The 13734-nt window shown below is 46.7% G+C and overlaps 1 protein-coding gene across 2 annotated transcripts; it reads right to left on the bottom strand.

Annotated features, from left to right (window-relative positions):
• Positions 1–1137: 1137 nt before the first annotated feature.
• On the bottom strand, positions 1138–9858 carry POU2AF3 (POU class 2 homeobox associating factor 3). Of its 2 annotated transcripts, XM_059930411.1 has the most exons (5): positions 9585–9858; positions 8783–8877; positions 4789–4843; positions 3145–3374; positions 1138–1752 (listed from the first exon to the last, which is right to left on the bottom strand). In XM_059930411.1, the coding sequence occupies exons 1-5, from the start codon at positions 9610–9612 to the stop codon at positions 1381–1383; spliced, it is 780 nt and encodes a 259-aa protein (XP_059786394.1). In that variant the 5' UTR covers positions 9613–9858; the 3' UTR covers positions 1138–1380. The 2 variants fall into 2 exon arrangements, with proteins under 2 accessions (XP_059786394.1, XP_059786392.1); XM_059930409.1 differs by lacking the exon at positions 9585–9858 and having other exon boundaries at positions 8178–9352.
• Positions 9859–13734: the final 3876 nt, after the last annotated feature.

Raw genomic sequence — 13734 nt, 5'->3', positions numbered from 1 at the left:
CAGCTGGGAACACAGCTTTGTGTGTACAGGGGTTTAATGCAGGATGATTCCACAGGTTCCTGAACAGTCTTTCACAAATGGCGACAACTTTTCACTAGTGGAGAGTAGGAAGCACCACCTGGTGTTCTTCAGACCCAAGTTCAGGCACTTATTGTCTGGGTGACATTGGGCAGGTGACAACTTCTCTGAGCCTCAGACTCCCATTTTGCTATCAATGTTGTTGCAAAGATTAAATGAGAGAATTAAATGTGTGAGAAAACCCTTAGACAATTCTGGCACACAGGAAGGGCTCAGAAAATGGTAGCTGTGGCCAGTACCAACGGTACCAGTATTGCTGCCATTGTGCTGAAGCTCAAGACGAGGAAAATGTCCCCCAGACCTCACAGCAGGGATGAAGTCCTGTGCCTTAATGCCCTCTGCAAACAGGATTTAACAGTATAGTCTAGCACAGATGGCTTAAGTAACTCCTCTTCAGCTTGAAAGACAGTTGGCCTTGTTCAAATAGATCAATCAGAGGAAGTTCAGTTGTAAACAACATGGTCAAGCCTACAAATCAATCTGTAAACACGAGTGATGTATATTTAAAGACCTAAAGCAGAAATTCAGAAATAGAAGGTAACAGAGAATTCTAACCTTTTTGGTACATCAACTGCATGGTAGCTCTCAAGAGAAAGATCAAGTATTTGCCCCAAAAGTTTACAAAAAAGGATTTTGGAAATGAAAAAGAATTATCTACAGGTTAACAGTGCTGTAGGTAAGATGTGCTTTTTGGTCATATTAACCTTCCACTGACTACTGATAGATACGAGAAACTAATGATTCATAAATGTCTTTCTCCGATGTCGCCCCAAGACGTACACCCTCATCTAGCGGTGAGGCTGACTGTCCCTCTCCAGCCATCACAGCCGTGTCTACCCTCCAGCTCCATGGGAGCCAAGGCACCTCACGATATTAAAATAATTTTCAATCCGTGAACAAGTGAGATTAAATACTGAAGAGTAATTAGTGATTTCCAGAATTAGTTGATATTCCTCAAATCAACTGGGGAATGAGTATTGGAAAATAAAAAAAAAATAAGCCAACATTTAATAATACAAAATTATTTATTAGTTAAAAAATTATAATTTGTTCGTTACACAGAAAGTAAAACGACTATTCCCTACAACAATTTTTAACTGTAAGCATACAAAGTAGGCGTGGCACTATGACCGGGTCTGAATTTCATATTCATGCCTAAATTAGTGTCAGCAAATCGAAAATGGTGACACGTAAACTGCGCCTGTGATATTTTGTCAGCAGGTTGCATATTTTGAGTTGTCATCTAGAGGTGGTAAAAAAATAGATGTATGCATGCCATGTTCCAAACTAATGTAATTTCTATTAACTATAGCAGATGTCCCAGTTTGTTTCCCTCCTACAGAAATCACTGCTTGCTGCTGCTGAGGGTGTGAAGGTCCCATAGTCTGTGCTGGGGTAGGAAAAACACTCTGAAGCTCTGAAGGTGTCCGAGTGCTCCGCCTCGCAGCGTGCAGAGCAGCAGACAGAGGCGGCGGCAGAGGAGGAGCGGTTGCACTGGGTGTGTGAGGGCAGGTGAGGGTAGGAGTAGTCTTCCGAGGCGGAGCCCCAGTTTCTGGTGTCCAGAGAAGGGGCAGAGTCGTAATTCTCCGGAATGTATGCAGGTTGCTGAACAGGAGAGTAACTGCAGTCTAAGGAACCTGAGAGAGTGGAGGAATCCGAAGGCCATCCTGGGGTCTAGAGAGATGAAAACCAAGGAACAGAAAGCTTGATAAATTAGACAGGATTAAAAGAACTGAATAGAGTAGATTTAGTAACTCAGAGTAAGAACATTGGGGGGGGGGGGGGGAAAGAAAAGCACAACAAAACACCCAACCCAACCCAAGTCTGCAGAAGTAATTTTATTTGCTGGCTGGCGTGATTTCATGACACCGCATTCTATACTTACCTATTTCTTTCCCAACAATAAATTGCCTTGCTTCACTGGCTTTCTTTGTTATAAGCATACTTTAGAGCATGCTTTGTTCTTAAACCACAAAATCCCATTGTGCTTCATCACCTGCACATCAAATCCTGCTGTGTGCCACGATATAAGCTGCAGGTGGCACCCTGGACGCTTCTCCACACCCTTGACTGTGGAGAACAAGGTGAACATACACAGGTAGAACCGAGATCCTCAATGAGCCAGTGTCTGGGAGACTCCAAGACTGGAAACTACTGTTACAGGCGCTAAAGTCTTGACCCCTGCGGAGAAAGGTACTTTCTGCTTCCTCTTAAGCAGGTCCACAATTGTTACTGAGAAAGCCTAACTTGGAAGCTGGAAGAGAAGTGAATGACTGGGGCCCTGTGTGCATATCCTGTGCAGTTAATTTCTTATCCCCTTAAAATTTAGTCAGATACCTACACGGACTTTTGACAAACCAAAAGAAAAAAGTATTTACATTAAAAAACTACTTTCTAAGGTTTAAAAATAACTATATGAGTAACTAAAAGACATCTTCAACGACTGGTATCTACCAATGGACACCTTATTTCCATTTTAAGTGGTAACACATTTTCAAACATTTGAGGTCCATGAAGAACAGACAATCCAAACGTTTTCAACTATTAGGGCTTCATTTTTCTACCAACCATCTCAGACCCAAATGAGTTCTTGTGCCTGTAGCAGCCCAAAACAACCAGTTAGTAGAGCCAATTCAGTGCCAGAATAAAACAAAAAATCCCTTATCAGATGACAGTTTGTACTGTGTTGAAACAGCCTTAATTCCAATTTCTAGAACTCAAAATCCAAGGGCCATTGTTTAAATCAGTGATTTCCAATGAGTAGATTTCTGAACTTTACAGTTTAAAAACATTAAATGAGTATCGCCGGGAAACCTCTTTTTATGGCCACACACCAACGTACTAGGGCGTAGCTGACTTGGGAAATCATAATTACGTGTGTATCCAAAGGTTTTTGCCCTTCAGTGCGTGGCTATTTCTACCTCCATTGAGTTTTAAATGGTTCTTTGCTTGTTTCCTGGATGATTTTCTTGTTGATAGTGTCTTTATGATTTCTCACGAGATGATACAAACTCTCTGCCCCATAGTAAACAATAAGAGGTTTTGTAAAGAACAGAGATAAATTACCAGGCTCTGGTTAAAGCAGAAAGGGGCAGCCTGGAAGCTGTCTGGGAAATAGTGTGGAGTACTTTGCATGGAATTGGGCGAAGGGTCCGGGTGTGTCTCTGTCTGAAGGTAGGAATCAAATATCTGGTCGAGGAAGCCTGGATTTTCTTCACAAGAAACACAACTGGAAAATTCTCGGGGTTGGAAATAATTGGGTGTGGAAGGAATTGGTTCAGGCTCAAAATACTGTCCTAGAAGAAAAAGGAAAAGGAGAGATTTTTGTTTAAAAATTGCACTTACAGATTTGAATGGCGTTCTGTTCTATATTCTGAATATTTACTACCTCTAGGGGGAAAGGGGGCTTAAGAAGTTCGAGAAAAGTAAGCAGGCAGGCAATCTGGATTTTTTCGTTGCCTTAGATAATTCAAGCCCACTGAAATGAATCTGGTTAATAATGTGGAAACTGGCTGTAAATGTGGCCTGGGCAAAAGAAAACAATGGTGATCCCATTTCTGTCCAACTGTCACAGTCAAGCTCAAACTTCCACTGTGCACTTTCTTAGACTATAAAGCACAAACACCCAGCCCCTATCTGCAGTCCAAGTGAACCTTATCTCTCAGAAGTAACGTGTAGTGTTGTTTGAGACTTTAAGAAAACTTCTGATGCCATGGGAAATAATTCCCTTGATCTAGGGTTAATTGTTTTCCAAAAGTTTTCACACTTACTCAGTAACTTAAACTTTGAGGAGTATTACAAATGGCAATGCATATTATAAGTAGAGAAACCAGGAATGTCGAGTACAAATTAGTATTGCTCATTTTATATTACAAAAAGCAAAATGTTTCCTTAGTGAACATGTTACACATGATCATGGAATTAATATGTTAAATACCAAACAAGAATAGTTCTGAAACCCCTCCCTTTTCCATTTCAGTATTAATAGGCCCCATTTCTGATTATTACCCTTAAATGCTCAAAGAAGATAGGTTTAGAGTGTGTCCATCAGAGGAACGACAGAACACTGGAGTTTTTGAAGTCGCGAGGCTCCTTTAAGGTTAAGTTAAAGTGGCACATTCAGTGAGGAGCTCCCATAGCACTGGTTTCCTTATATATGACCTCCTTAAACTCTGAGCCATTGAGTGGCATAGGTAGGAGTGTTTATGTAATAGAGTTATTCGTAATGGGCTGAGAAAACTTACACTTGTTTGAAATGCTTTCTGGAAAGAGAGAAAAGAAGGGGAGGGAAGCCCCTGTTGGCTAGAAACTAAGCAAAACAAGAGCGAAGGCATTATTCTAGGACCTCAGGATGTTCTGTATTCCATCTAATAGTACACTAAAAAAGATAACAGGTTTCTGAAAACAATTCTGATCTTTTAATCGAGTTTAGTTACTTGGAGATGAGGACCTGGAACTAATGTGAAGAACAAGCTCTTGGCGCAGAGTAGGTAGCAGGGAATAGACAGTTCAGAAATGTGGACAAAATGTTGTACTTGTTTCCTTGCCGGGCTTGTATCTGGAGTCACCATGCCTTTTTTCACCTTCTGATTGGTTGGATTCCAATTAAATGGTGGTGCCTATCTTAACCCCTGAATCAAGTACTGAAAGCCTTTCGAGATGGACTTTTGGAAGAGTTTTTGAGGGAATTGTAAGGCTGGCTTTACTGACCTGCAGAAGATGGTGGGACTGGGTCTGAAAGGTGGACATTGTTGCCTCCGGACAGCTGCCAAAGCAAGAAGATGACCACAAAGCAAAGTGAAATAAAAGTTCTTTAAAGGGAAAGCTAAGACATTTTGACGTGAACTGTGTTGCCTTCTGCTTTAAGGTAAGCCAGATTCTTTCTTCTGAAAAAAACTCACTGTTGTGAAATACAATCAATGTTATATCTTCTTCAGATTCAACTTTTATTTTTGCTTGGGGATTTTTTTCTAATATCTCCCACTTAAATTATACAGGTTGTTAATTTTGATAAAAATTAATTTAAATGATTTTTATATGACATAAATGAACAGTGCAAGAAAACACAGTAAATAGCCTTTATATTAAACTATTTAATTTAAAATAAATAAGGATTAACATTTATTTAATCCCAACTATCCGTAACTTAGTCAATCATCTTCCTCAAAATTTTCATATACTATCTGGCAGCTTAATCCTGGATAGCTAAAAATAGTCACATGTTCTTCCTAGCTATGAAATATTAAAATAGAAAATATTTTCTTAAAGTTGTAGTCAGTGAACTGGAGCCTATCTACATTCTAGTTAATGGCTGGGAAATATTTCACCTCTCGGTATGTTTTTTACTATTTTCTATAAAAGTTGCTTTTTTTCACTACGATAGTTAAATACCTGAAGTTTATGAGACTGTTCCTTTTAACTATTCAAAGTAAAGCAGCCTGTGTCTTCCAGTTAAACTGATAATTGTACTAACTGAGTAATTTAGGACTTCTTTTTTTTTTTTAGATTTCAGGTGGTGGCTTTAAGGTTTAAAGGGACCAGCCTTGCTCTGGGAATCTGTGCTGGGAAGCGGAGCTCAGCATGCCTCTCTCCTGGTTTACAGGGTATACTCACTCCTGTACACTGAGCCGCTGGGAGCCTGCACAGTCGGCCGCTGCTGAAACAGGAGGTGGTGTTAATTTTGAAAACGATCCATGCTGTAATGTCATGAACCAGGAAGTTGGAATCCCTCACCAGTTCTTTATGCAAATATTTGGCTGCAGCTTAAGCTCAAGCACTTGCAAGGAGTGGGTTTTAAAAACTCGGCTTCAATGTAGAGCTCTGGTTAACCCCATTCCTCCTCCAGAATGGTCCGTTTGTAGGCCTCCCCAGGTTATCTCCCTCAGGTATGTTTACAATACCCTACTTGATATTATCTTTCTAGTCATGGGTTCACTTTCTACTTTGCTGCAAGAATACAAAGTCTCCTCTCTCTTAGATTTCAAACAGCACAAAAATCCACAATCTACAATTTATAAAAATACATCAAGGCCGTTTAAAAAAAATTAATGGTAAAAAAAGGGTAAATTATGTCTTTTGATAAGTACTAACTCCAGTTTCTCTTTATCCTAAAGGTAAAAGAGTTGTGTGTGCATGCGTGTATGTGTGTAGGGCTGTTTGTAAATTGATCTGGCCGAAGTAAGTTTTTTAATCAAACTGACAAATCTGGCATACACATGTTTCTCCTGGCACTGAGACCCTAATATTTGTCTCAATCTATAACTTCCATTCAGGATTGCCTTCTTAAAATTTCAAATTATGGATTCTACTCTGACTTTATAGCAAATTACGATAAATTTCTTCCTGCTTTATTTTTTGATAAAGTTAACTCTTTCCTTGGCTTAACGCTTTCCAGAGGTATCCTTAAATCACTGAACAAATTGGAGATGATCTCTGTTAAACCAGAAGCAGGCATACACCATGCCCTGTTACCTGCCATCCCTGCCTACTGAGTATACCTCACAGCTTTCCTAGAATCCTAGATCTTCTGATGGTTCCCAGTGAGAGATTTTACATTTGGCTATCGTAATTAAATCATCTCTGTGTTACTCCTCCATGTCTGTGAGGACCTGGGTGGATATAATCTTCCAGAAAGCAAAGTAGGGCTGGCTTTGCTCTGCACGTTCCTGAAAGGCACTGGCTCAGAAGTACTGCTTGATTATTTCTCAGGGAGGAATTCAGAAAATTCAGATAAGTCAGACTGCTCCAGAGAACAGATACTGGTCAGATACACAAGTGAAATGTTTCAGCCTTGCCTTCCTTCCAGCAGCTAGCTAACAGGGGAACAGTGGCCAAACCAACATGTAAGAGGCCAAGAGTAATAAAACTGCCATGTGCAAGTGGGCAATTGCAGTGCAGGTTGCAGCTGGAGCAGTATTCTACCAGGTACCAAAGCTCCTTAACAAAAGATTACATTTTGTTAAGAACGTCTTGATGATTTTTTTTTTTTTTGGCACCAGCAGTACTTCGCAGTTCCCTTGTTCCTGGTTTTATTAATTTTATAATAATCTCTGAACTGAAGGGGTTGATGGTTGAGGCTATCAGGCTCCTGCTCAGCACAGCTGGATCTGCAGAAAGATGAATTTTAAGAGCCAGTGGGTGGGAAGTTTCTTTAAATATTAAGAATAAGAAGATCTTGGTTCCACTTTTTGCTCTACCGTTAGTGACTGTAAGGCTTTGACCTTTAGACGTAATAGAGGCATACAGATCCCCGATCTACTTACCTCCCCTGGTTGTCATAAGAATTAAAAGAAATAGTGAGTGTGCAAAGTGCTTTAAAAGAACCACTGGAAAACCCTGTACAAATGGAAGGAAGTTTTATGGTGTTAGCTGAAATTCTACACATGGAGGTACTGACTTTACATCCAGCAAATGGAAAAATTTGTGCTGTGCATGTCATATCACAGCAAGCTCACACCAGAACTCTAAACTCTGAGCAAAGGGTATGAATGAACATTACTGAATAGCTGGCTTTCAATCCCTGGTTGTACTTTTATTTTAGCTGCTTTTTGCAAATAATAATAATGATAGTTAACATGTATTGAGCACTTTCTAAGTGGAAAGCACTCTTCTAAGTGCTTATGTGCAGTGACTCATTTAATCCTCACAAAATTCCATTATCTCCAGTTTAAAGATGAGGAAACTGAGACTGAGTAACTTGCTCGAGGCTTCACGCCATGGAGGAGCTGAGGTCTGACCCAGTCCATTGGTTCTAAAACCTGTGTTGATCACCCCTACGGCATCTGCCTCTTCCCGAAAAGGCCCAGTTTCATGAAGTCGGGCATTGCACACAAACAGCACTGGACACAAAAACTGTTGTGCGACAGATGCCAATAAGCTGGAGACAGGACCAGTCTTACCGCTGGCAATATGGGCTCTATCTTTCATATCTGACATTCACACCCAAACCAACCCAGAGGCAACTGTGTGATCAAGGGCTCTCAGCAATGAATTGCCCTCTCTTGGAGGATAACCCCACCTCGTTTATTTGGTTCTGCTGCTGCCCTGAGCACTCTTTGTAGTACTTTCTACTTTAGGATGTACATAAAGTGGCAGGGTACCCTTATGACTGCCCAGGTCAATCGCATGATAACTTGGAACTGCTCAAGGCTTCATTACATCTTAAGGAGGTTCTATATTTCAAGCTGTCTCCTCTGAGGCTACACGGCCCCTTTCAGCTGGGAAATTTCAGTGCCTGGTGATTTACAGATCAATGACCTCAGAGGCTGGGTTCCAGAAGAATGAGGTGGCGGGGAAGATGTTCCACGGAGATCCTCTCCTTGAAGGGCTCCCTAAAAGGAAGTTTCTGGGAGAGATTTTCTTTGCGTATGTGAGGGCACATACACTGTCTTCCTACAAAATAACAACCTACTTACCTGCTGGCTGCTTCTCTCCCTGTATTGGACCAATATGCTCTTATACTCAACTATGATCAGTGAGGGATGGGCTCCCCCAAATCTTGAGCTCCACAACATGCCCCAGCTGTTCTCTGTGGTTTTCTGTGGTGAACTGGGATGAAGGTGGGCACAGACGTTATAAGAACAGCTATGGAAGGCCAGGCCTGGGGATGGTGACTGGGGCCTAGGGTGGCCGCCTACACCTTCCCAGACACAGGGCTGAATGAAGCTGAACACGAGTTGGGAAGAAGTGAAGGGTTTATGCTTACGGTTCCCCCCGAGGCTGCCTGGTGTGCCCTTCTCTGCTGCAGCAGCTCCTTCACTGTGATCTTCACCCGGACACCTTGATACACCTTAGGTTTTTCTGGGGAAAGGCAACCGAGTCAGTGGTCAAGTGTGAGGTTTGGGTGTCAGACTGGGGTGCGGGGGGGTTCTTCTTTATAAACTATGGCACCTGACGTCAGATCTCTAGGTCTGGAGAATGCAAAGAGAACGCTAAAAGACAGATGGGAAAGAAACTCAAATTTCTCAGACTCGAAAGGATGAAGAGATACCGTGGGCAGGTTTCAGGGCCACAGTGGAAACAAAACCTATGGAAATCTGTGGGGCTACCTGCCCCAGGCTGAGCCCCATCCCTAGGCCAACAGCACAGGTTTTTCTGCTCAGGAATGTGGAGACCAGTCTAGGGGAGCTCAGCCCTTGGCTAAGTTAGGGGAACCTAGGGTTCTGGTCTGGGAGAGGATGGAGACCCCTCCCAGAGCAGAACCTGGGGAGCGGCTGGGCGCCGCCGCAGCTGACCTAGCCCACCCCACTCCCACGCCAGCCAGTGGAAGTTCTCAGTCCCTTCCGTCTCTGCCAGGGCAGACGCGGCTTCTGGGGAGCCTCTGACCTCTACGTGCCCTTGGTCTGGAAGCCAGCCCTGGGGCGAGCAGCGGCCAGGTGGGTTTGGCCAGCCCTGTCCTTGGGTCGGTGAGGGACTCGCCAGACTGACCCCAGTAAAGAAACCAGGCCCGAGAACTCCCTCCCTCCCTCCCTCCCTCCCGTCTTTTTCTTCTGCCTTCTCTCCCTCACCCCCTTCCTCGCCTTTCCTGCTCTCCATCTTTTCCTCCTCCCTCCTTAGTCTCCGCTCCAGCTCGCTCCTCTTCCCGTCTCTCCCCACCCCCTCCCTTTCTGGGGCAGGCGTATTCTCCGCGGCGCCCGAAGACTCCGAGTCGAGTCCGCGCAGCGCGAGCTGGGGAAGGCGTGCGGGGCGGCGAGGACCGCGTACTCGGCCGGGGGGCCGCCCTCCGGAAGGGGCCGCCCCTGGGGCTGGCGGGGCCGGGCCTGGGTGCCCGGCTCGCGGGAGAGGCCGAGCGCGCCCTAGGGGTCGGCGGGGAGGGCGTCCTGCGCGCCGGGAGCGGGGGCAGCCGCGGCCCCGGGCGGGCCCCGCGGAGCCGCGGTGAGTAGGTCGGGTCGGGCTGGCGTCTGCGGGCGGGGGTGGCCGCGCGATCCCAGAAGCGACTCCCGCCCTGACGTCGACCCTGGAGTGAGCGCGGGAGAGCCGCGCGATCAGCCGGGGCGCCCGGCGACAGGGCCGGGTCGCCAGCGCCTCGCCTGGTCACTGCGGAGACCGTAGCAGGACAGCTGGGAGCCCCCCGGGCCGGGTCCTGGGAGCTAGGCTTCTCCCCGGGAAAGGAGGTCGCGGTGTTCGTCGCCCAGACCGAAGGAATCCCGCGCCTGACCCGCAGGGCCTGGGCGCCGCGCCCTCTCCGCGGTCCAGCGTCTCCCTGCGACTTCCTCGCCGCGTCCGCGGCCCCGCGGACAGCGGGTGCGGCCCGGGGTCCGCACAGGGACCGCCACGGCTCAGCTCTGTGCGGCCGGCTCAGCCGGCTTGAGTCCCGGGCTCACCGTGAGCCTCTAGCTCCCGCCGCCGCTGCTGGGCGCACAAAGTCCGCGCCGGGAAGTCCCAGGGTCACAACTATGGCCAAGTGAAAGGACCGGTGGTGGACCCGGGTACGCGGACGCCACAGCGGCCAACTGGGCCTGTGGGCCTCTGCCCTCGGGACCAGGCGCGGAGTGGGAGCGGCCACAGCGTGGCCCGTGCCCTCTCCGGATCCCCGGCTCCTACTTGCATGCCCTGACTTTGTGCCTCTCTGTTCCATGCAGGAAAAGCCGTGGAAATACACCCGGATCAAAACGCCCCTTGCCCTCGTGACCCTACCCCAGGACAAGCAGCCGAGTTACCCGACATCGTGGTCAGCAGAAGCTGGGTTGGTGGCTGTATGCTGCAGCTGCAGGGACTCAGCGCCTAGGAGGGCTCCTGTGCAGGGGGAGAGGCAGAGATGCAACATTTTTAAAGTTTCACAAAGCATCCAGCTGCACCCAGGTTCCTGGAGCAGGAGACAAACAGAATTAATGTTTTATACCTTCGGGTATAGGTTTGAGTTTTTTCCCCCTCATGCCAAGTATTTAAAACCTCTAGAAACCCATGATTTGACAATCAATGATTGCGCGATACTTTCAATTTGAATATTCAAAGGCTTAACAAAATGGACTATCTTCTGCAGAAATCCTGCACACAGGCACCCCACAGAGAGTCCACAGAAACAGGGAGTGAGACCCCTTTGGGGCCTGGCCCTTGCTTTTATTGTATTTTGAGCATTTTGCCCACCTTCCCACAGACAGAGCAGGAGTCCTCAAAGATGCTCTGTATTTCTGCCTCAAAGGCAGCTCAGGGAGCCTTGAGTGACTTAGGCTGCCCTTCAGGACCACCTGAGCCAGGCTGGCCGGGCTGACTGATTTCCATCTCTTCAGTCTCTGTTTTAAGAGAAAATCTCAGGTTTTGGGGAGTGAACATGGCAGCCAGTAGGTCTGGCCTGGCAAGGAGTCCCTCTGGGCCCAGGTTGCAGGCTGGAGGCCTGCAGAGGCCTCAGCTCTGTGCCTCATCTCCTTCTGGCCCCGCCTGGCCACGTGCTGGCTTCCCTCCCCTTTCTTCCGCTCTTTGTCTGTGCCCCAGACACTGGGGTTTCAATACAGAATGCCTGCCTGTTAAGACCCTTTGCTCCTCCCCACAGAGCTGGGGATGCCTGTGGGGCTTCACCCTCTGGAGAGTTTCTGAGGCTGGTGTTTTTTTCACTGTGAAGTTCCCTTTTTTCTCCTCTTTATCCCTCTAGAGCCATCCCTGCCATTTTGCTGCAGGAGCGTGTGTTGAGAGAAATGAGAAGCTTGGCTTCTGCTCATTCTAGCTGAAAGGGTATGGATTTGTGTCAGGCCTTCACACTTTGGGTGAGAGGTGGGAGGGATATGAAGTCAACTGCGTCATTGGTCCAGGCCTAAGCCCCTCACAAATGACCAGGGATTGTGCTGGGTTCCGTTCTCCAGCCACTTGCTGTACCTCGTCTGTGTGATTTGGAAGCTGAGAAGACAGGAGTGGTCCAGAGAGGGAGTGGGTGCCAGGCCATATCCTCTCCTGGCCCCCAAGGGAGGGCAGGGTGGGGCTCCCTTTCCAGATAAGCCAAGACATTTCCATGTTGCCAGGACAGGCAATGGTTACAGGCCTCTGTTCTTTGTTCTGTGAATTCTCTGAAATGCGAGAAGTGGAGTTGAGCCCCTCAGGCCACCAGAAAGATACCCGAATGCCCTGGAATGTGTTGGATGCAGGAAGGAGCACACAGAAATGGAAGAAAGGGGCTCGAAGAGTGACAGGACACCAGGGTCTGCGATGGATCAGAGTTGCTTGGCAACTGAAGCTGTGTCTCTGGGGGAGGGAATCAGGGCTGGGAACACTCGACATGGCACCTGGCAGTAGGTGTGGGGTGTGTTTGTCCCCAGCCCAGCTGGAATCTGTCAGCTTCTGGAGCCTCTCTCTTTCTCCAAAGGCACCGAGCCTGTGTCCTGAGTTTCCCTGATGTACCTCAAGACCAGACTCATGAGGAGGCGAAGGACACTGGGAGTTCAGAGAGCCACTATTTCTTTCTCCCTGTCCTGCTGTGTGTGGGCACGGCCCCTTCTGAAGGAACAGTGAGCAGAACGGCGTAGAATTAGGGACAGTCTCTTGTCCTCATAGCTTCTTCCATAACTTCTTTTCTCTTTTGTCCTCCTTTTTGTTTTATACTTATTTTTTGGTTTGCTTTAAAAAAAATCTTCCTCTATGGCCTTTGTGTTTATTTTTTTCTGAGTTTCTTTCTCTTTGTCTCTCTTCTTGTCATTGCTTTCTATTTCTTACCTACATTGCTGTTTTTCTCCCTGGCTTTCTGTGTGTGTCTGTTTTCCCATGTTCTGGGGTGCTGTCTCATTTTTTCAGGCTTCATCTCCTTCCTAACCTCTCCTTTCATGTGGAAGTGGACGGGGACGGCAGGAGGCCATTGAGCGCCCTTGGCAACATCATTGAAATTGATACTGATGATTGGCTACCCTTTGGAGAAGGCAGGCAGGGCTGAGTGAGAGGTGAGCTCTTTGGAAGTCACGGGCTCTGTAGAGACAGCAAAGACCTCTTTGTCCCTTCCTCCAGAAGCCTCTGCCCAAAGAAGGACAGCAGTTCTGGGGGCTTCTGCGTTGGCCCCTGCTGCTGGGATGGATGTTCCAGTGCTGTTGCTAGCCAGCAACTTCAGAAAACTGGGTTTCCTTAGGCCTGACCCCTGATTTGAGAAAGAAGCCCCCCAGTTTTTAGCTCAACAATAAGGAGTTTCGTTCCCCCTGTTTCTATAATTGCAGAACCCCAGCACAGGTGTTTAAGGGCCACACCTGTGGGGGTGAGGGAGGGTTCTTCTTAAATTGGGTCCTGTGAACCCTCCTTGTGGGGCCGCGTGTGTCATGAGGCCTGGAACAACCGGCTCAGCTCTGAGGCCCCATGGAGTTGGATGTTCCTCATGGACTTTTTAGAGTTTGTCCTTTATTGAGTGTTTATTGCATGTCAGGCCCTGTATGGTATAGCCTCTCCATGTCACAGGTGAGGAAACAGGCTCAGAGGGATGAGCAACATGACCAAGATTACTGAGCACACACATGGCAGGATTGGGAATCAAACTTTGATAGATCAGATGCTAAACGCTTACTCTTAATTAACATTGTTGTCTTCCTCATCTTTTATAGCAGAGGCTTTCAAACTTTTCGGACTTCAACCCACACTAGGAAATTCATTTTACATGTTCACATACTATATCTATGACAATATTTATATGTTTACAAAACAAACTTTTCATGGAACAATGTACACCTAGGCATAAGAGATATCCTGAAGATT

The sequence above is a fragment of the Balaenoptera ricei genome, chromosome 8 (genome assembly GCF_028023285.1).
Source record: "Balaenoptera ricei isolate mBalRic1 chromosome 8, mBalRic1.hap2, whole genome shotgun sequence".
Taxonomy (NCBI): Eukaryota; Metazoa; Chordata; class Mammalia; order Artiodactyla; family Balaenopteridae; genus Balaenoptera; species Balaenoptera ricei.
This window is presented reverse-complemented; position numbering and strand designations above follow the sequence as displayed.